The sequence below is a fragment of the Rhinopithecus roxellana genome, chromosome 12 (assembly GCF_007565055.1).
Source record: "Rhinopithecus roxellana isolate Shanxi Qingling chromosome 12, ASM756505v1, whole genome shotgun sequence".
Lineage (NCBI taxonomy): Eukaryota > Metazoa > Chordata > Mammalia > Primates > Cercopithecidae > Rhinopithecus > Rhinopithecus roxellana.
This window is the reverse complement of record NC_044560.1, coordinates 109895688-109916296: the sequence shown is the minus strand read 5'-3', so window position 1 is coordinate 109916296 and position 20609 is coordinate 109895688. Positions and strand designations below refer to the sequence as shown.

Below are 20609 nucleotides of genomic sequence, written 5' to 3'. Positions count from 1 at the left end.
TGTCAGTGATGATGCCATTTAAAATGGCCTCAGCCAGGCGTGGTGGTTCACACCTGTAATCCCAGCACTTTGGGAGGCCAAGACAGGAGGATCAGAGCAGCCTGGGCAACATAGTGAGAACCCGTCTCTACAAAAAATCAAACAGCCACCTAGCATAATGCTGAAGTGTTGTCTGATGTCCCGAAGCCTGAGATGGTTAATAATTCATGTGTTGTATCAGCTTTGTTCAGGCATGAGCTATGGTGCTGTTGGCCGTGAGTCTGTGGGGAATTCTTATCATTTCAGGTTGCCTTGGCATTCATTTGAATGTAAGTTGGACTTTCTCATGCCAGAAGCAGGGCTTGGTCACCCTCAGCACAATTTACAGTTTTCCACATCCTCCCAGTTCCTCCGTGTGGTTGACTCAGATATTTCCCTTATGCAGCCGCCTCCGGGGGAACACCTCCCTCCCTATGGGTCAGCCACAGACAGCCTACTTGGCCCTGCTGGCCCCCACATCCCACTGAACTGTGCAGATGCCACAGCGACCCCCTCTCAGGCACAGCGTGACCTCCAGAAACTCGAGCCTGCTTGCTTTGAACCCACCAGTTAAAATCTCCTCAAAATGTGTGGATACCACCCATTGGCCCCTCATGCAACCACGAGCTCCCTGACCTGTGTGTGTGTGTGTCTGTCTGTGTGTGTCTGTGTGTGTGCGTGGGACGGGGGGGAGGTCACCTTTGGGTGTGTCGTGTGCCCCCAGGACCTGTAAGTAATAAAATATTTATTTTCATCTTGGATCTTTCCTCCTCATCGAAGGAATCCTCTCCATCTTAAGGATCCCAGATTAAAATAGAGTTCAGTGCTAATGAATCAACAGTACTTATTACGTAAGATGTCTTTCAACAGAAACATACATAAAACAAGGTGTATTGATCGGGGAAAATAGTGTGGCTGGAGGCTCGCAGGAGGCCACTGCTGTTTCCCCTGGGAGCAATGGTAGTGGGTTGGTTGATCCAGTGTTCACAGCGGCTTTAAGAACATAACTTCCCTGGGTGGCAGAGAGGACTGTGTATATATCTTAGGCTGTGTATATATCTTAGACATTCTGTTTTAAGAGGTTGCTCTCCTTTCCCTAAAAGACCTTTCACGTGTGCTTCTGTCCCTTCAGGTTTACTGATAAGCCGGGGCCCTTTGTGGGACCCTGCGGTCATTGGATCAGACCCTCAGGTACGTCCTGAAGGGAGCGGGAACAGGCAGGGACCTGGGTGGGACCTGGTGGCTCAGATCCATCTTGGGGTGGCCTCTCCTTACACCTCTTCATTTTTTTTAGTTTTCCAAATTGCATTTGTAATATGTACCCATTGTAGAAAGACAAAAATCGTCAAAACATTCACAAGTGCCTCTGAACAACAACAAAACAAAAACGCACAAGTGTTTTTTGAGGACAGGGTAATTTTTTTTTTTTTTTTTTGAGAAGGAGTCTCGCTCTGTCACCCAGGCTGGAGTGCAGTGGCCAGATCTCAGCTCACTGCAAACTCCGCCTCCCGGGTTTACGCCATTCTCCTGCCTCAGCCTCCCAAGTAGCTGGGACTACAGGCACCCGCCACCTCGCCCGGCTAGTTTTTTGTATTTTTTAGTAGAGACGGGGTTTCACCGTGTTAGCCAGGATGGTCTCGATCTCCTGACCTCGTGATCCGCCCGTCTCGGCCTCCCAAAGTGCTGGGATTACAGGCTTGAGCCACCGCGCCCGGCAGTTTTTTTTTTTTTTTAAGGCAGGGTCTAGCTCTGTTGCCCAGGCTGGAGTGCGGTGGTGCAATCTCGGCTCACTGCAATCTCCACCTCCCAGGTTCAAGCGATTCTCGTGCCTCAGCCTCCCAGGTAGCCGGGATTACAGGCGTGCATCCCCATACCTGGCTAGTTTTTTGTATTTGTAGTAGAGACGGGGTTTCACCATGTTGCCCAGGCTGGTCTCGAACCCCTGGCCTCAACTGATCTACCACCTTGGCCTCCCAAAGTGCTGGGATTACAGGCATGAGCCACCATGCCCAGCCATTTTTATGAACAAAAAATGGGCTCACCCTACATACATCTCATTCTACCTCTCGCTTTTTTCCCTTAACCCTGGGGCCGTCCTTCATGCCCTTCCTTTATAGATGCACCACAGCTTTTATTGACAGCTGCACAGTGGTCATGGTTTGGCCGCACCATAGCTGATAAAGCCAGTCCCTGTCACTAGTCCCTGTCACTGGGTATTTGCACTGTCTCGTTCGGGCGTGGGGGTGTTTGTTGCTGCTGTTGTCTTTGTGCCCCTCCTGAAGAGCTTTGATGCTTTTCTCCAAGCTGGAGGCAGAAATGGACAGACAGAAACAGATAGCTTGTCCCCTCTGGCTCTCTAAGGCTCATTTTTTAATTACTTTCAATCCCTGGGTTCAGATCATGGCTCAGCTGCCCAAGTGGCACTCCCCTCCAGTTCTCCCTCTGTAAACCTTGGGCCTCAAGGTTGTTTTTTTTTTTTTTTTTTGAGACGGAGTCTTGCTCTGTTGCCCGGGCTGGAGTGCAGTGGCCGGATCTCAGCTCACTGCAAGCTCCGCCTCCCGGGTTTACGCCATTCTCCTGCCTCAGCCTCCCAAGTAGCTGGGACTACAGGCGCCCGCCAACTCACCCGGCTAGTTTTTTGTATTTTTAGTAGAGACGGGGTTTCACCGTGTTAGCCAGGATGGTCTCGATCTCCTGACCTCGTGATCCACCTGTCTCAGCCTCCCAAAGTGCTGGGATTACAGGCTTGAGCCGCCGTGCCCGGCTAGGCCTCAAGGATTTTTAAGCTGGTCAACCAGAGGTTAGAGGTGGAGGTGAGGCAGGGCCCGCCCTCTTTAAAGATACATGCTAAATATTTATATGCAGGTAGACTGCATTGCTAGCTGGGATTTGCTTTGAAACACTGCAGGCCGGGGGAGGGGTCTTGATGAAACGCGATTGGCTGTGAGGTGATCATTGTTGAAACTGAGTGATGGATACTTGGGTGTTCATGCCCTTCTCCTGGTGCCTGTGTATGACGTTTTCCAAAACTGAAAAAAAATTGAAGTCCCCTGGCAATGCCAGGCACCAAGCAAATGGGCACTTTTGCTGAGACCCTCGTGCCCCTCAGTCCCCCACCCCCCACCCTTGGGCACAGACCCCCAGGATCGAGGTTGGGGGACGCCTCTGAGGCTCTCCCTTGCTGGGGGTTGTCTTGACCACAGAGACCCTACAGAATTACCTGAAGGTGGTGATGGCCCTCAAGTACGAGGAGAAGCCGCCCTACGCCATGCTGAGGAACAACCTAGAAGCTCTGCTGCAGGATCTGCGTGTGTCCCCATATGACCCCATTGGCCTCCCGATGGTGCCCTAGGTGGAATCCAGGTGGGAAGAGCTTGTGAGTCTTTAGCCCTCTCACCCCTTGCCCTCGGGCCAGCCCTGCCCCAGGCTCCAGGGGACACTTCCCAGAGGCTGTTCCACGTTTATATCAGGGCCCAGCTTCCCAGGGAGACGCTGGGTTTTTCCACGGGGTCCTTGAACTTCCCAACCTCCGGGAATGGCAAGTAGCAGAAACCCGGCTCAACTTGGCTTTAAGAAAAGGGGGTTGAGGCCAGGCACAGTGGCTCACGCCTGTAATCCCAGCACTTTGGGAGGCCGAGGCGGGCGGATCACGAGGTCAGGGGATCGAGACCACCCTGGCTAACACGGTGAAACCCTGACTCTACTAAAAATACAAAAGAAACTACCCGGGCGTGGTGGCGGCACCTGTAGTCCCAGCTCCTCGAGAGGCTGAGGCGGGAGAATGGTGTGAACCCGGGAGGCGGAGCTTGCAGTGAGCCGAGATGGCAGCACTGCACTCCAGCCTGGGCGACAGAGCGAGACTCCGTCTCAAAAAAAAAAAAAAAAAGAAAGAAAAGAACAGGGGGGTTGATTGGCTGTTGTAGCTGGAAAAGTCTAAGGGGGAGCTTCAGGCACAGCAGGATTCAGGGCCTCAAAAACAGCACCAAGACGTTTTCTGTCTCTCGCCATCTTCTGTCCCTTCTTGCATCCGTGCCTCCCCGTGTCCTTCCGCCCAGCCACCTGTAGTCTCTGCTTTCCTTTGGCCTGGCCCCCTCGGCCCCCCATACACAAAAGGTAGCTGCTCCATGCCTTCGGGTCTCGTTCGGAGCGCGCACTCCTCCATCGTGTGGGTGACCGACACTCCTCACAGCCAGCAGCTGGGCGTTTGCTTAGTTTCCCAGACTTTTCTTTTACAAGCAGTGCTGCCTGTGTACACAGCCCGGCTGCTGGTGCGCACTGTCTGTGGATGGAGGTGCCAACTTGACAGTGAGGAAGTGAGGACTAGATGGCTTTACTTCCATCAGCACTGTGTGCAAATGTGCAGGCATGTTTGCAAGGTCGAAGACAAACTTCACAGTAAATTTTGGCAAGGGTGCAGGGATGTGTGCTGAAGAGGGGCTTCTCCAGGCTCCTCTCTGTCCCCGGAGTCCTCATTTCTCTCATCAGGGTTGGCTGGAACCAAAGCTCAGTGCTTTGTGTAACTCGGCACCGCCCTGGGGGCATTTGGCCATGTCTGGAGATACTTGGTTATCAGGATGCAGGATGGTGGAGGGTGGGAGGCTGCCTGACATCCCGCAACACACAGCATGATCCCCACCTCTACCCCCTCCCACAAAGAATCCCCCAGCCCCAGTGGTCACCAGTGCCACGATTGCAAGATCCTGGTCCAGGGGAATCTTGAATAGCGTCTCCTTTTGGCGGCCTGTCTCCCTGTGCAGCGACCTTCTTCTTGGCACTTGGATGACAAGTGCTTCTACATTCCCACAACCTTTCCTCACATCTGAGGCTGAAGCATAAGCTGACACGTGTGTGCCAGGCGACTAGCAGAGCACCTGCGCACAGAGTGGGCCAGTGGTGAGGGGTGGGGGCCCTTTTCTCTGTGGTGGAGTAGCAGGCTCTCTGCCTCAACCAGAGGCGCCGAGAGTCAAGTCATGACCTTCTGTGCCAGTCTCACTCCTTCCTCCACCTCTCCAGCTCGATACAGAGCTCCTCCTCCATGCACCCAGTTATCCAGGCCGGACAGCTCGGGGTCCTCCTCAACACCCTCACTCCCTCAGCAGCCTCCTCCAAACCTTCAGTCCCAGATGAGACCAACCATGGGGTCACTTGTCACAGTCTTCTGCTGGCATCGAGCTTCTCCAGGGCAGGGTTGCGTCTGACTCTATCGTCTCTGCTTTTCTGGCATGGCACAGGGCAGAGGCTTTGTCCTGTTTATCAATGTCCTGTTTATCAAAAGGCGTTTAGAACCCGGCACCTGACAACCCCCCAGGGTTTCCACCGTCTCACACCCGTGCGTTCTCTGGAGGCCACTCACTCAGCCCCTTGGTTGGGAACGTAAGGAGGAGATGGCATTTAAGGAGCCCGGTGATCTTAGAGCACCTTGAAGGTCATCTCGCCTCTTCTCCACAGCACCTCCTTGCCTTGGCCCAAGGCCAAGCTCCCTTCCTCCCCTGTGCATGATGCGCCAGCCACACACCCTCCCCTCCAATTCTAGACCAGGCCAAGCTGGACCCCACCCCGGAACCTTTGCACCTGCCATCCCGAGGTCTGGAAGGCTCCCCTCATCCTGGTTTTATGCACCTGCTGCTTCTCGAGACCCGAGGCCTCTCCATCCTCTATGAGGCATCCTCACTGCCTCCTCACCCACTTGCTCATCATGTCACCTGTTTTCCATACAGCCCTTGCTCCCATCTGGAGGGAAGCGTGTGTTTAATGTGTAGTCTCCACCCCCCTCCTCCGCGTCCTAAGCCCAGCAGGGGCTCCTCATCCCGTATGGTCATGATGACATCCCCAGTACCTAGAAGGTGCCTGGCACGAAGTGAAGGCAGAGACGGTGTTCCCTGAATGAATGAGACACTAACAGCCATTTTTATTGTCTTCCAGAACTTTCCATTTACAGTGTGCAACAGGAAAAAAAAAAAAAAAATGAAGCAATGTGACTCAAGGCCTGCTGTTTAATCACCGATAAGCTTCTAGAACAAGCCCTGGAATGTGCATTCCTGCCACTGGTTTCGGGATACTCATCAGTCCTGATTAGCCTCAGGGAGGCCCCCAGTTTCCCTCCAGTGAATGTGAAGTTCCCCGTCTGGGTGGCCTGCCCTTCAGCCAGTGTCCTAGCAAAGCTGGATGGGGTTGGGCCGGCCCCCAGGGGGGACCCCTGCTACCCTTGACACCTCTGTGCTTTGGTAATAAATGTTTTACCAGAGCTTAAGGAACCAGTGTGTCTGCAAAAGTTCTTTTGGGGCCCAGGTGCAGTGGCTCATGCCTGTAATTCCAGCACTTTGGGAGGCCAAGACAGGAGGATCACTTGAGCCCATGAGTTTGAGACCAGCCTGGGCAACAGGGTGAAACCCATCTCTACAAAAAGTACAAAAACCAACTAGGCATGGTGGTGGACGCCTGCCATCCCAGCTACTTAGGAGGCTGAAGCAGGAGGATTACTTGAGCCCAGCAGGTCGAGGCTGCAGTGAGCCATGACTGCACCACTGCACTCTAGCCTGGGCAACACAGTAAGACCCAGTCTCAAAAAAAAAGAAAGAAGGAAGAGAGAAGCTAAACCCGCCTCTCTAAATTTTGTCTTGAGTAGCTCAGATCATACATCATACTTTGGAGTGTGGAGAATCTGAGGCCAGGTAAGGAAGGAAGTGCTCTCAGACGCCCTGACTCTCCTGTACTGATCAATCCTACTCAGGAGAAGCGGGTGGGATCAGGGAACCGCTTACCATCTCCTGGCTGAAAGCGGGTGTGTGTACCCCTTTCCAGAAGGGGACATCCGCTAACTACAGAAAAACCGCGCCCCCCCCGAACCTGTCCTGCTTAGACCCCTTGTTGCACATGAATCCGTGAACCCCGAAAATGTGAGACAGGTCCAGTTAATTTGGAAACTTTGTTTTGCCAAGGTTGAGGACATGGGCCGCGACACAGCCTCAGGAAGTCCTGATGACGTGGCCAAGGTGGTTGGGGCACAGCTTAGTTTTATACATTTTAGGGAGACTTGAGACATGAGTCACTATATGTAAGAAGTACTTTGGTTCCGTTTGGAAAGGCAGGACAACTTGAAGCAAAGGCAGGAAGACTCGGAGTGGGGAGGGGGCTTCCAGGTCGCAGATGGGTGAGAGATGAACAGGTGCGTTCTCTGGAGTTTCTGATTGGCCTTTCCAAACGGAGGCAATCAGACATGCGTCTGTCTCAGTGAGCGGAGGGGTGGCTCTGAATAGAATGGGAGGTGGGTTTGCCCTGAGCTGTTCCCAGCTTGACTTTTATTTTTTTCCTTTCACAAATCTATAAAAGATTAGGGGCGTCAGCTGCACTTCAGCACCCAAATCAGGTGAGCAGATGGTCAGCGTCACAATATCAACACCGGCCTCCATCCTCTGCCCGCTGGGGCAGTGCCCAGTCCAGTGCCTCAAGGTCCTGGCAGCCCCTGTGTCCTCCTTCCTCATCTCTTGAGCCAGCACAGCCAGCCCAGCCTGACCCTGCTCAGACAATGGAAGGAGCCCAGGTCCAGGCCTAGGTCCAGGCCCAGGCCCAGGGCCCCACGTCTCTGAGCCCAGGGCCTTCTGTCTCCAGAGCCCAGGTTCTGAACCATTGTGGGTTTTGGTGGCTCATCCCCCGAGCTCTGAGAGGAGGACGTTGTCAGGATTAGATGATGATCTCCCAGCACAGGGGACTGGGAATGGCTCGGGTGCCACCAGAACATGCAGCTGACGGTGGCTGGAGCCCGTTCTCTGTCCCCCACACCCACACCCTGCCCCTTGCCCCAAAATGGAACCCTGGCTTAGATTTAATCAGACATTGGTGGTGGTGGTATATTTTTGTTTTAGTTTTTGAGACAGTCTCGTTCTGTCACTGAGGCTGGAGTCCAGTGGTGCGATCTTGGCTCACTGCAACCTCCGCCTCCCAGGTTCAAGCCATTCTCCTGCCTCAGCTTCCCGAGTAGCTGGGAGTACAGATGCTTGCCACCACGCCCAGCCAATTTTTGTATTTTTGGTAGAAACGGAACAGGGTTTTGCCATGTGGGCCAGGCTGGTCTTGAACTCCTGACCTCAAGTGATCCACCCGCCCAAAGTGCTATGATTACAGGCATGTGTCACTGCACCTGATGCATTTTTATCTATTATGCGTTTTTTTTTTTGGACATGGAGTCTCATCACTCTGTTGCCTAGGCTAGAATGCAGTAGCTCAATCTTGGCTCATTGCAACCTCCACTTCCCGGTTCAAGCGATTCTTCTGCCTCAGCCTCCCGAGTACTGGGACTACAGGCACCCGCCACCATGCCCAGCTGATTTTTGTATTTTTAGTAGAGACTGGGTTTCACCATATTGGCCAGGCTGGTTGAACGCCTGACCTTGTGATCTGCCTGCCTTGGCCTCCCAAAGTGCTGGGATTACAGGCGTGAGCCACCACGCCTGGCCTATTATGCCATATTTTTACTAAACCTCCATTTTTGACTAACCTATTCATTGTGTTATAACTGCCTACAGCTTTCAGTTCAGGAACGTGCTGTGCAGGTGAATAGCCTGGGAGCAATGGGCTATACCGTATGGCCTCGGCGTGTGGCAGGATGTACCATTTATGACTGCATAAGCACATTCGAGGATGCTCACACAACAGAATCGCCTGACCATGCATTTCTCAGGACACATCACCACACCTAAGTGACGCGTGGAAAGCAAGTTCTGTGAAAGATGCAGTAATGCGCCTCAGCAGAGCCCAGAGCAGCACGGTTAACGCCTTGGCAGGCCGTCCAGGGAACTGGCTCATCTTGCGTGTGGTGCCTGTGGTTCCTCCCTAATGCATGTTCCATGGAAGGAGGAGGAAAGAAGTTGGATGTGACCACCACAAATATCATATTAGAATGGGAGTGGAATGCAGACTGCAGCTGCAAGGAATTTTATAAGCGAATCCTGCAAAAAGAAGACACGGCTGGGCACGGTGGCTTACGCATGTAACCCCATCACTTGGGGAGGCTGAGGCTGGCAGATCACCTGAAGTCGGGAGTTCAAGACCAGCCTGGCCAACATGGTGAAACCCCATCTCTACCAAAAATACAAACATTAGCCAGGCGTGGTGGCATGCGCCTATAATCCCAGCTACTCAGGAGGCTGAGACATGAGAATCGCTTGAACCCGGGAGACGGAGGTTGCAGTGAGCCAAGATCACGCCACTGCACTCCAGCCTGGGCGACAGAGTAAGACTCTCTCAAAAAAAGAAAAGAAAAAGGACACTGCTGAGGGGAGCAAAATCATCGGGGAAATATAATTAGTGATAGAGGTAATGTGATTCACATATTTATAATTTATTTCAGATAAATAATGGATGATTATCTGTGTCTGGTCAAATACAGAGGTTGCGGTCCCAGGAAGCGGGCTCTGAGGCGGAGAGCAGCCTGCAGGGATGTGTAGGCTGCCCCGGGACCCATAGTGGGAGTGGGGGCAGCGGGAGCAACAGAGAGAGAATCAATCAAGCTGCGATGCGGCTCAAGGACAGCCCCAGTCGAGGCTTCAGGGAGCTCTGAGGCTGGACCTGCCCTGCAGGAGGGTCTTGGTTTGGACCAGCGTGGTCAGCCCACGTCATGGGCTGCCCTGGGAAGAGGCGTGACTCAGATGAGACTCGCCTCTGATGGATGCTTTATGTTAATTACTTCCTTATGCCTCACAAGAACCCTGTGAGTTAGGCTGACTGTGTCCACCGCACAGAGGAGGAAATTGAGGAGTAAAGTAACTTGCTCAAACTATTAGTCTCAGGATGGGGCTGAAATCTGAATCCAGTTCTGGCTGTCACACCAGCACGACTCCCACACACTTGCTGGTGTCCTGTTTCCATGGAGAACTCTTCACCTCAGAACCATCCCTGATGTCTCCCTCTCCAACCAACGCCCGAGCCCTTCGGGGGCTGTCTCTTATGGATCTTGATCTCTGAGTACTCAGTGCTGCTGGGGGCCTCCTGGTCCTCAGGCTCCCGGAGCCTCAGGCCCTGGAAGCTGAGGGAGGCATAGTGGGGCTCCCGCTCTTCCCCCTGCCCTGGAATGGGGGTGGCAGCACCTGGGGGCAGGTGGTCTTGGGAGCTGCCTGCCGAGCATTCATACTGGTGACCCTGAATGCAGGGGAGAAAGGGGGTCAAATTAGGATCATGGGGGCTAAGCGAGAGCAAGGAGGATGCACAAGAGGACCTGGAAGCTGAGCATTTCCTGTTTCACCTACTCATTCCACAGATGCTGGCTGGGCCCTCATCCATTCACTCATTCAGCAAGTATTTGAGAACAATAACATCTGGCTCTTGGTAATTCACTGCCAGGCTCATAAAATCCAGACTCACAAAATCCTCACCACAATCCACTGGTGAGGCACTGTGGTCCCCATGATCAGATGGAGAAATGGAGGCTGAGTAAATACCCCAAACCCACACATCTAAGCAGTGGTCAGATCAGGATTCACGTCCAGGTCTCTGCCTCCAGTGCCCGCTGCCCTTATGGAACAGCTCCCCTGTGCCAACCCCTGGATATTCCCAGGGGAACTAGGGAGCCACCATCTCTGACCTCAGGCAGCTTGCAGTGTGGAAGGAGAAGCAGACATTAAAGCTATAGTCAATTAAGTTACTATCTAATTGCAAATTATGAGTGGATGCCCAGGAAGGAGGAGGTGTGAGAAAGGGATTTCCTCGGACCTGGACTGACCTCAGGGACCTCGGAAGATCTACTCGAACACAATTGTGAAATTGAGCTAGGAGCCCAGGAAAGAACGGTTACTGTAAGTAAAGGATTCACCTTGCCCAGAGAAAGGTGTGACAGAGGGAGTCTCCGTCTCAAAAAACAATAACAATAACAAAAAACAACTGGAAGTCGCTCTAGGTGAGTCTGATTTGTAATGAGTGAATGTGAAGGCCTTGGACATTACTACACGCTACTGTAGACTTTATAAACACTATGCACTTAGACTACAGTAAATACATAAAAAATATTTTCGTTTCTTCAGTAGTAGCCTGGCTGCGGTGGCTCACACCTGTAATCCCAGCACTTTGGGAGGCGGAGGCAGGCAGATCACTTGAGGCCAGGAGTTCAAGACCAGCCTGGCCAACATAGAGAAAGCCTATCACTACTAACAACATTCTCTTTTTTTTTTTTTTTTGAGATGGAGTCTCGCTCTGTCGCCCAGGCTGGAGTGCAAGGGCGTGATCTCTGCTCACGGCAAGCTCCGCCTGCCGGGTTCACGCCGTTCTCCTGCCTCAGCCTCCTGAGTAGCTGGGACTACAGGCGCCCGCCACCACGCCCGGTTAATTTTTTTTTTTTGCATTTTTTTAGTAGAGACGGGGTTTCACCATGTTATCCAGGATGGTCTCCATCTCCTGACCTTGTGATCCGCCCACCTCGGCTTCCCACAGTGCTGGGATGACAGACGTGAGCCACCGCACCTGACCAACAATATTCTTAAAAAATTAGCCAGGCGTGGTGGCACATGCCTGTAATCCCAGCTACTTGGGAGGCTGAGGCACAAGAATAGCTTGAGCCTGGAAAGTGGAGATTCCAGTGAGCCAAGATCACACCGCTGCACTCCAGCCTGGGCAACAGAGTGAGACTCTGTCTCAAAACAACAACAACAACAAATAGTACATTAATATTAGCTTACTGTAACATGTTTACTTTGTAAACACAATTTTTTAACTTTTTAATGCTCTTGTAATAACACTTAGCTGGAAACACACACACATTGTACAGCTGTACAAGAACATTTTCTTTATACCTTCATAACCTTTTCTCTATCCTTAATTGATTTAATTTTTAAGCTTTTGTTTTAATAACTAAGAGACAAAATTCACACATGAGCCTAGACCTGCACAGGGTCAGGATCATCAGTATCACTGTCTTCCACGTCCACATCTTGTCCCACTGGAGGGTCTTCAGGTTCAGTAACACACATGGAACTGTCATCCCCTAGGACAGGATAAGGATTTTGTTGTTGTTGTTTTGTTTTTGTTTGTTTGTTTTAGACGGAGTTTTGTCTTGTGGCCCAGGCCGGAGTCCAATGGCATGATCTCAGCTCACTGCAACCTCTGCCTCTTGGGTTCAAGCGATTCTCTTGCCTCAGCCTCCCGAGTAGCTGAGACTACAGGTATGTGCCACCACGCCTGGCTAATTTTTGTATTTTTTTTAGTAGAGGTGAGGTTTCACCATGTTGGCCAGGCTGGTCTCAAACTGCTGACCTCAGGTGGTCCACTGGGCTCTGCTTCCCAGAGGGCTGGGATTACAGGCGTGAGCCAAGGCGCCCGGCCAGATGTCTTCTTCTTGAATCCCTCCTGAAGCATCTGCCTGAGGCTGCTTCACAGTTAACTTTTCCTTCACTGAGTGGAAGGACGACACTAAAATAACAACAAAACGTATACCATAGTGAATACATTAACCAGTAACATCGTCATTCATTATTAAGTGTAATATATACGATACAAAATTGTATGTCTTACAGTTTTATGGGACTGCCGATGCAGTAGGTTTGCTGACATCAGCATCACCATCAACATCAACAGGTATGTGTTGCACTGGACTACAGTGTAATGATGTTACCACTTCTCTAGGAGATAGGAATCTTTCTGCTGCATTAGAATCTTATGACACTGGCTGGGTGCGGTGGCTCACACCTGTAATCCCAGCACTTTGGGAGGCCGAGGTGGGTGGATCGCGAGGTCAGGAGTTCGAGACCAGCCTGGACAACATAGTGAAACCCCATCTCTACTAAAAACACAAAAATTATTGCCGGGCGCGGTGGCTCAAGCCTGTAATCCCAGCACTTTGGGAGGCCAAGACGGGCGGATCACGAGGTCAGGAGATCGAGACCATCCTGGCTAACACGGTGAAACCCCGTCTCTACTAAAAAATACAAAAATCTAGCCGGGCGAGGTGGCAGGCGCCTGTAGTCCCAGCTACTCGGGAGGCTGAGGCAGGAGAATGGTGTAAACCCGGGAGGCGGAGCTTGCAGTGAGCTGAGATCCAGCCACTGCACTCCAGCCCGGGCGACAGAGCGAGACTCCGTCTCAAAAAAAAAAAAAAAAAATTATTTGGGAGGCCGAGACGGGCGGATGGCGAGGTCAGGAGATTGAGACCATCCTGGCTAACACGGTGAAACCCCGTCTCTACTAAAAACTACAAAAAAAAAAAAAAAAACTAGCCGGGCGAGGTGGCGGCGCCCGTAGTCCCAGCTACTCGGGAGGCTGAGGCAGGAGAATGGCCTGAACCCGGGAGGCGGAGCTTGCAGTGAGCTGAGATCCGGCCACAGCACTCCAGCCTGGGTGACAGCACGAGACTCCGTCTCAAAAAAAAAAAAAAAAAAAAAAAACACAAAAATTAGCCGGGTGGTGGTGGCTGCCTGTAATCCCAGCTACTTGGGAGGTTGAGGCAGGAGAATCGTTTAAACCTGGGAAGTGGAGGTTGCAGTGAGCTGAGATTGCACCATTGCATTGCATACCAGCCCAGGCGACAGTGCAAGACTCCATCTCAAAAAAAAAAAAAGAATATTATGAAACCACTGTCATATTTGCTGTCTGTTATTGGCAGAAAGGTCCTTACGTGACACATGACTGCACACAGTTCAGTGCTGTGGCTCACGCCTGTAATCCTAGCAGTTTGGGAGGCTGAGGAGGGTGGATCACTTGAGGCTAGGAGTTTGAGACCAGCCTGGCCAACATGGTGAAACCCCATCTCTACTAAAAATACAAAATTAGCCGGGCATGGTGGCAGGTGCCCGTAATCCCAGCTACTCAGGAGGCTGAGGCAGGAGAATCCCTTGAACCTGGGAGGCTGCAGTGAGCCGAGATCACGTCACTGCACTCCAGCCTGCGTGACAAAGTGAGACTGTGTCTCAAAAAAAAAAAAAAAAAAAAAAGGGAACCTGAAGGAGGATCTGGACATAGTTTGGCAGGAGTGGGAAGGAAGGGCGTTTCAGGAGAAGAAACTACATATGCCAAGTGTCAGAGCCACAGAGTCTTTGGCCCGGAGGGTTTGGGGAGATGTTGGGTGACGCAGGGAGAGGAGAGATCAGGAGAGCCCAGCAGAGGACAGACCATGCAAGGCCTGCAGAGGAAACACGGCCGCTCAGACGGTGGAGGAACTGGATGAGGAGGAATCTGGAAGCAGTCTGGAGTCTGTTTTGGGAGAGATGGAGGCAAGAGATGAGGAGGGTTCAGTGACCAGGGAAGAGGTGAGGCCCAGGCATGACTGGGGCCAGGATGGAGAAAAGGGCTCCAAGGTGACCTGTACTTAGGAGGAAGGACAAGAGCTAGTGATTTATGGGATCTAGAGGAGGGAGGGAGGTCAAGGTGGACACCCACACCCGGGTTCTGACATTAGAGATGGGGCTACCACGTCATCAGAGGGATGGGGCTCTCAACAGGAGAAGTGGGCTTGGAAAGGGAGGTGACAAGTCAGTTATGGCCACGTTGAGTGGAGCAATCCTTGGGGCCATCGAGAGGGAGGTGTCCAGCAGGATATTGGAAGGGAAGAGGCCCACGACACTCACCTGGAGATTAGTCAGTGACAGTGTCTGCAGCCTGCATGCCCAATGCTGCCCTTGCTGCCTTTCTCCTGCAGGACCTCACTCTGGGTGAAGAGACCAGGGCCTGTGAGTGTGGCCGCACTGGGGCTCAGAAGGCAGCAGACTCACCTCGTTGTGCCCTGCTAAGGGGCTGGAGGGGACTGAGGCAGAGAGAGCAGGCGTAGCCCCCAGGACCTCTCCGATGAGAGCAGGAACCTCCCTAGCCTGGAAATTGGTCCAGAGTTGGGGACTGACAACATTGGTCCGTGTGGAATCATCAAGATCAACTCAGCTTCTGCCTGGCCGCAGGCGTCTTAAACTGTCCAAGCACCCCCAGGATTAAGATTCTGGGATTGAGCGGTGTATCCTCTGCCCTCTCCACCCCTCCTCTTGGACCCTGGGGCAGGGCTCACCTGAGGAGGATGAGGCAGAGGCAGAGAAGCAGGATCTTCATAGCCATCTCCCCGATAGCCACCAGAACCAGCCCCGTCACGGGCCCTGATTTGCCTGGAAAAGTGGGATGAGGCCCGTTCACCTGCTAAACTACAGTCCTGAGTCCTTCCTTTCTTATTGCAACTTCAATCTGGGTTCTCCAGGCCCTTCCTACACCCTTGGTTGCGGGACCTGGAGAGCCCAGGCCTCCCTACCCTACACCCTGACTGTCCAGCAGGCAACGAGAGCTCTGGGTCCCATGGATGTTCAGGGCCTCGAAGCAGAGCCTGAGGTTGGAGCCAAGCCCCCACTTGGAGGCTGAGGGAGCTGTTGACCCAGGACCTGGCTGAGCTGGGGGTGACCTCAAAGAAGCCCTGGCTGCTGTTCCCCTCCAACAGCTCCCCACCAATCCACCAGCTCAGAGCCGGGGCCAGGCTGGCTTGGGAGGAGCAGCTGCAATGCAGACCCTCAGCCTCCCAGGAGCAGAAGGGGCCCAGCAGCTGTGGGGGGTCTGTGGGGAGGGAGGACAGGACTCAGCAGGGGCCCCTTCCTGGGACCCAGGTGTCCCCTTTTCCCACTGACAGTGCACGGAGAGGCTGAAAGAGACGTGCTGGGAGCCCAGCGGGTGCTGAGCATGGCAGGTGAACTCTCCTTCTTGCTCCACTTGAACCCCAGGTAATTCCAGGCCCTGGGGTCTGAGGGCTGGGAGGGGCTCAGAATCTGTCCCTCCTGGGTCCAGCTCAGCCTGGCTGGGGGGATGCTGTGGGTGACACAGACCAGGCGCAGGCTTTGGCCCTCCAGGACCGGGAGGGATGTGCCGTTCCCAAGGTTTTCCAGGACTAGGGAAGGAAGGGGCAGAATCCATGTGCAGCTCAGGGCTCAGGGACCCTCCTGCGTGGGGACCCTCCAGATGCCTGGGCCCCCAATTCAGCACCGAGAGGCCCTGGCTCCTCTGTCCCCTTTCCTACCTGTCCTGTTTGCTTGGGAAACCATCACTCTCAGGTTCTCTAGAGGATCTGAAATGGAGAGAGGGGACCGGCTCTAGACGGGCCAGGGGCTTCCCTCTGGGTAAAGGGAAGTGTCCTGGAGACTGAGGTGGGGGAAGTGGGTGGGATAGAAGGGCAGTGCAGAATCACCCACTGAGTCCCAGACACAAACTGCATGAGGGTCTACATAGGTAAGAATATCAGTCCCCAGGGCCGGGCGCGGTGGCTCATGCCCAGCACTTTGGGAGGCCGGGGCGGGTGGATCACGAGGTCAGGAGATCGAGACCATTCTGGCTAACACGGTGAAACCCCCTCTCTACTAAAAATACAAAAAATCAGCCAGGGGTGGTGGTGGGCGCCCGTAGTCCCAGCTACTGGGGAGGCTGAGGCAGGAGAATGGCGTGAACCTGGGAGGCGGAGCTTGCAGTGGGCCGAGATCACACCACTGCACTCCAGCCTGAGAGAGCAAGACTCTGTCTCAAAAAAAAAAAAAAAGAATGTCAGTCCCTGAGATCTGGGGCTCTAGGCCCCCTCAGCTCTGGGACCCTGAGCCCAGCCCCTGCATCCCCACCCGTTCTGCCCTCCCGATGGACTCCAGGCCCCTGCTGGGCACACTCACACTGCACAGAGAGATCCAGCGCTCGCTGCTGGGAGCCAAGCCTGTTCTCCGCTCGGCAGGTGTAGCGCCCTGAATCCCCGGCCTTCACCCCGGGCAGCTCCAGCCCCAGGGGTCTGGGGCCCCAGGGGTGGGATGAGGAGAGGACTCTGTCCTGCAGGACCCAGCTCAGCGTGGCGGGGGGCTGGCTGTCAGCAGCACAGAGGAGCTGCAGGAACTGGCCTTTCTGGGCTTCCAGATGTATGATGTTTCCCTGGAGTTCCAGGGCTAAAGACAGGAAGAGAGAGAGGGTAAGGGTGGAGACAGAGAATGAGAGACGGCGGGGGCTGCAAAGAGGAGCACATCCCCTTACCCCCCTGAAGCCTTTTCATCCCCTAAAGAGGACTGGCCCAGCCCCAGCCCCACGACCCTCAGTACCTGACATGTTGTCCCGCGAAATGCTGATAACAAGGTCTCTGGGGGCGTCTGCAACAAGATTGTGAGCTGGCTACAGGGAGGGACAATTTGTTCCTCACACCTGGAAAAAACTCCCTCCGGGAAAAGAAAGCGGGAACATCCCAGGAAAGACAAGTGACAGCTAGAGCCGGGGCTCACGGGTGTGGACAGAGGACCAGACGCCATTCCCATCCCCCTCCCAGGGCTGAGCCAGCATCATGGGACCCCACAGCTTCCTCTCCCTGGACGCTTTTGAGCTGCAAGCTGCTCACTGCCCCGCTGGACTCCTCCACCTCCCTACCCACGGGGTCTGTCTGCACGCCCCAGCGTCCCAGGCCACACTCACAGGCCACGCGGAGTCGGACAGTCCTCTGTGCACTCACACCCTTTCTGGAGAAGTCCACATGGCAGGTGAGGTTGGTGTCGTGGTCCTGGGGCCTGGGTGTGAAGCTGAGCACTGAGAAGTGGGTGGTGCTTGGTCTGGTTCTTCTGGGGAAGAGGGCAGCCCCCATCCAGGAGAAAGAAGGGGCTAGACATTCCTCAAAGGCCCAGTTAAACACACAGATGACCGTCACCGGCTGCCCAGGCTCCAGAGTCTCGGGGATGTAGACATCAGGCTTCTGAGTCAGGGCTGGGACAGAGACGGGGATGGGGGGGTTCTAATGCTGCAGGGGTCCCTGAGAGCCCTCTGTGCTCAGCCCATAGCCTGTCCCCAGGGTCCCTCCCCAGTGTGAGAGGCAGGGGTTCCCATCCCATTCCATACCTGTTACTTTTAGAACGAACCCATCGTTCAAGAAATTATGTCTCACGCGACTTCCTCTCTCCACCCGAAAGAAGTACCGTGCCTCATCCTCCCTCTGCGCGTCTCTGATCACCAAGGAGCAGCTCCCCTTGCCGGGATCCCCAGTGAGCTGGGGCCCTCCTGCACCGTCACCAGCCTCTGCACTTGAAGACTTGAAGACTGTAACTGGGATCCTTGTTCAGGGACCCTGGGGAGATGCAGAGGCTCAGCAGCAGCCCCAGTCCCTGCATGGGATCCCCAGCCGCCGACCCACTCACCCGCCCCCAGCACGGGCAGCAGCAGGGGCAGCAGCAGCATCTCTGGGCTCTGGGGCTGGGCCTGTCCCGGGGCTATCTGGCTTCTGGGCTGGCCTGGCTGAGAAGGAAACTCCTCGAGCAGGAAGCCTGGCGGAGGGGCAGTGACCATCCGCAGAGGAGGAGCCTCGGGAACCGCAATGTCCTGAAAGATCCTCTCCCGACTTCTCCTTTCACAGGGGAAGCAGCAGGGCAGAGGGCATGAGGACCAGCCCCAAACCAGGAAGGAGCCACCCTGGCCAGCCTCGGGGGTGGGCAGTGCTAGGAGGAGACAGTCAGGGGACACAGGTGAGTCATGGCTGCAGGTGAGGTGATGGATGCAGAGTCCCATCCATTCATTCATTCATTCATTCATTCATTCATTCATTCATTTATTCTCCAGGCAAAATCTACTCCATGCAGTGGGGAGAGGCAAAGAAGAGGTGACCAACCAATCCCTGCCCACAGGATCCTCACCTCTACTTACGTCAACTCAGGGTCCCTGGGCTCCCCAAAGGCACTCAGCTCCCCTGCGTGTTGTGGGGCCGTCTCTGCAGCTTACACCAGGCTCCCAGCTCCACAGTGAGTTGGGGGGCAGTTACATAAGACCCCAGTGAGCTCAGAGGGCCTCATGCTTGGAGTTTACTGCTCTGAGGTTGCCCCCTGGAGATTCTCAATAATTTATCTTTTGATCTGTGTTTTGTAAATGAGGTCTAATTGGTTCATGAAGCCTCACTGAGGAACTTGGACCTTGCATCATAGGGTCACAGCTCTGTCCTCTCCCCACCCTGATGCTCAGACTAGTTTGTGGCTCAGCCCAGCCCCGATTACCCACCTGGGCATAGAGGGGGTCTGGGTTGTGCAGACTCAAGGGCAGGGGCCCCAGCACCTTTGAGGATCTGCACTGCCCACCCTCCTGATTCCCCAAGGCTGAGGATTTGGACATTAACTAGCAAATTTAAAACTCCATGAACAAAACGTGGTTTATCCATTTAATGGAGTATTATTCACCCCTGAAAAGGAATTACATTCTGACACCTGCCAAACACAGATGGTCTTGAGAACATTATACTAACTGAAAGAAACCAGACAATACTGTGTGATTCTGTTCATCTAATATGTCCAGAAGAGGCAAATGTAGAGACAGGAAGTAGATTTGTCATTGTTGGGGGGGGGCATGGGGGGAGAGAAGAATGGGAAGTGACAGTTTAATGGGCACATGGTTTCTTTTTTCAGTGGTGGAAAAGTTCTGCAACTAGACGGAGCTGATGGTTGCACAAGAATGTGAACGTACTTATTGCCAATGAACTGCACGTTTTTGTTTTTGATTTTTTTTTTTTTTTTGAGTCTTGCTTTGTCACCCAGGCTGAGTGCAGTGGTGCAATCTCCACTCACTGCAACCTCTGCCTCCCAGTTTCAAGCAGTTCTCGTGCCTCAGCCTCCCAAGTGGCAGGGATTACAGGCATGCACCACCATGCCCAGCTAATTGTGCACTTTAAAATGATTAAAGTAGGCCGGACGCAGTGGCTCATGCCTGTAATCCCAGCACTTTGGGAGGCCGAGGCAGATGGATCACTTGACCTCAGGAGTTTTGAGACCAGCCTGGTCAATATGGTGAAAACCCATCTCTATTAAAAATACAAAAATTAGGCCGAGTGCGGTGGCTCAAGCCTGTAATCCCAGCACTTTGGGAGGCCGAGATGGGTGGATCACGAGGTCAGGAGATCGAGACCATCCTGGCTAACCCGGTGAAACCCCGTCTCTACTAAAAAATAAAAAAAATTAGCCAGGCGAGGTGGCGGGCGCCTGTAGTCCCAGCTACTCGGGAGGCTGAGGCAGGAGAATGGTGTAAAAACCCGGGAGGTGGAGCTTGCAGTGAAGTGAGATCCGGCCACTGCACTCCAGCCTGGGCGACAGAGCGAGACTCCGTCTCAAAAAAAAAATAAAAATAAAAATAGCCGGGCGCAGTGGCTCAAGCCTGTAATCCCAGCACTTTGGGAGGCCGAGGTGGGCGGATCACAAGGTCAGGAGATCGAGACCATCCTGGCTAACACCATGAAACCCCGTCTCTACTAAAAAATACAAAAAACTAGCCAGGCGAGGTGGCGGGCGCCTGTAGTCCCACCTACTCGGGGAGGCTGAGGCAGGAGAATGGCGTGAACCCGGGAGGCGGAGCTTGCAGTGAGCTGAGATCTGGCCAGTGCACTCCAGCTTGGGTGACAGAGCGAGACTCCGTCTCAAAAAAAAATAAAAATAAATATAAATATAAATATAAATATAAATAAATAAATATAAATAAAACAAATAAAAATAGAAAAATTAGGCTGGGTACGGTGGCTCAGGCCTGTAATCCCAGCACTTTGGGAGGCCGAGGTGGGCGGATCATGAGGTCAGGAGTTCGAGACCAGCCTGACCAGCATGGTGAAACCCCATCTCTACTAAAAATACAAAAAAACTAGCCGGGGCCGGGCGCGGTGGCTCAAGCCTGTA

General features: G+C 53.5%; 2 protein-coding genes across 12 annotated transcripts in view; one reads left to right on the top strand and one right to left on the bottom strand.

Annotated features, from left to right (window-relative positions):
- The window catches only part of VRK3 (VRK serine/threonine kinase 3), a 52870-nt gene extending 43799 nt beyond the window's left edge, over positions 1–9071 (top strand). For 6 of the 11 annotated variants that reach the window (XM_010369529.2, XM_030941889.1, XM_010369528.2 and 3 more), the window contains 3 exons: positions 1151–1209; positions 3222–3381; positions 5941–6263. In XM_010369529.2, the coding sequence (XP_010367831.2) occupies positions 1151–1209; positions 3222–3370 (208 nt within the window). In that variant the 3' untranslated portion in view covers positions 3371–3381; positions 5941–6263. Of the gene's footprint in view, positions 1–1150; positions 1210–3221; positions 3382–5940; positions 6269–8540 lie in introns of those variants that run through there. The other 5 variants (XM_030941891.1, XM_030941893.1, XM_030941894.1 and 2 more) reach the window with 5 other exon arrangements.
- A 308-nt stretch (positions 9072–9379) lies between these two features.
- On the bottom strand, positions 9380–18322 carry SIGLEC16 (sialic acid binding Ig like lectin 16). Its single transcript, XM_030912676.1, is given in 14 exon segments — positions 9380–10152; positions 12256–12411; positions 12514–12752; positions 14107–14641; positions 14990–15083; positions 15591–15695; positions 15698–15847; positions 15977–16024; positions 16614–16877; positions 17028–17075; positions 17392–17676; positions 17809–17978; positions 17980–18034; positions 18105–18322. Coding segments are annotated over 11 exon segments (1440 nt in total). The 5' UTR covers positions 18253–18322; the 3' UTR covers positions 9380–10152; positions 12256–12411; positions 12514–12752; positions 14107–14568.
- Positions 18323–20609: the final 2287 nt, after the last annotated feature.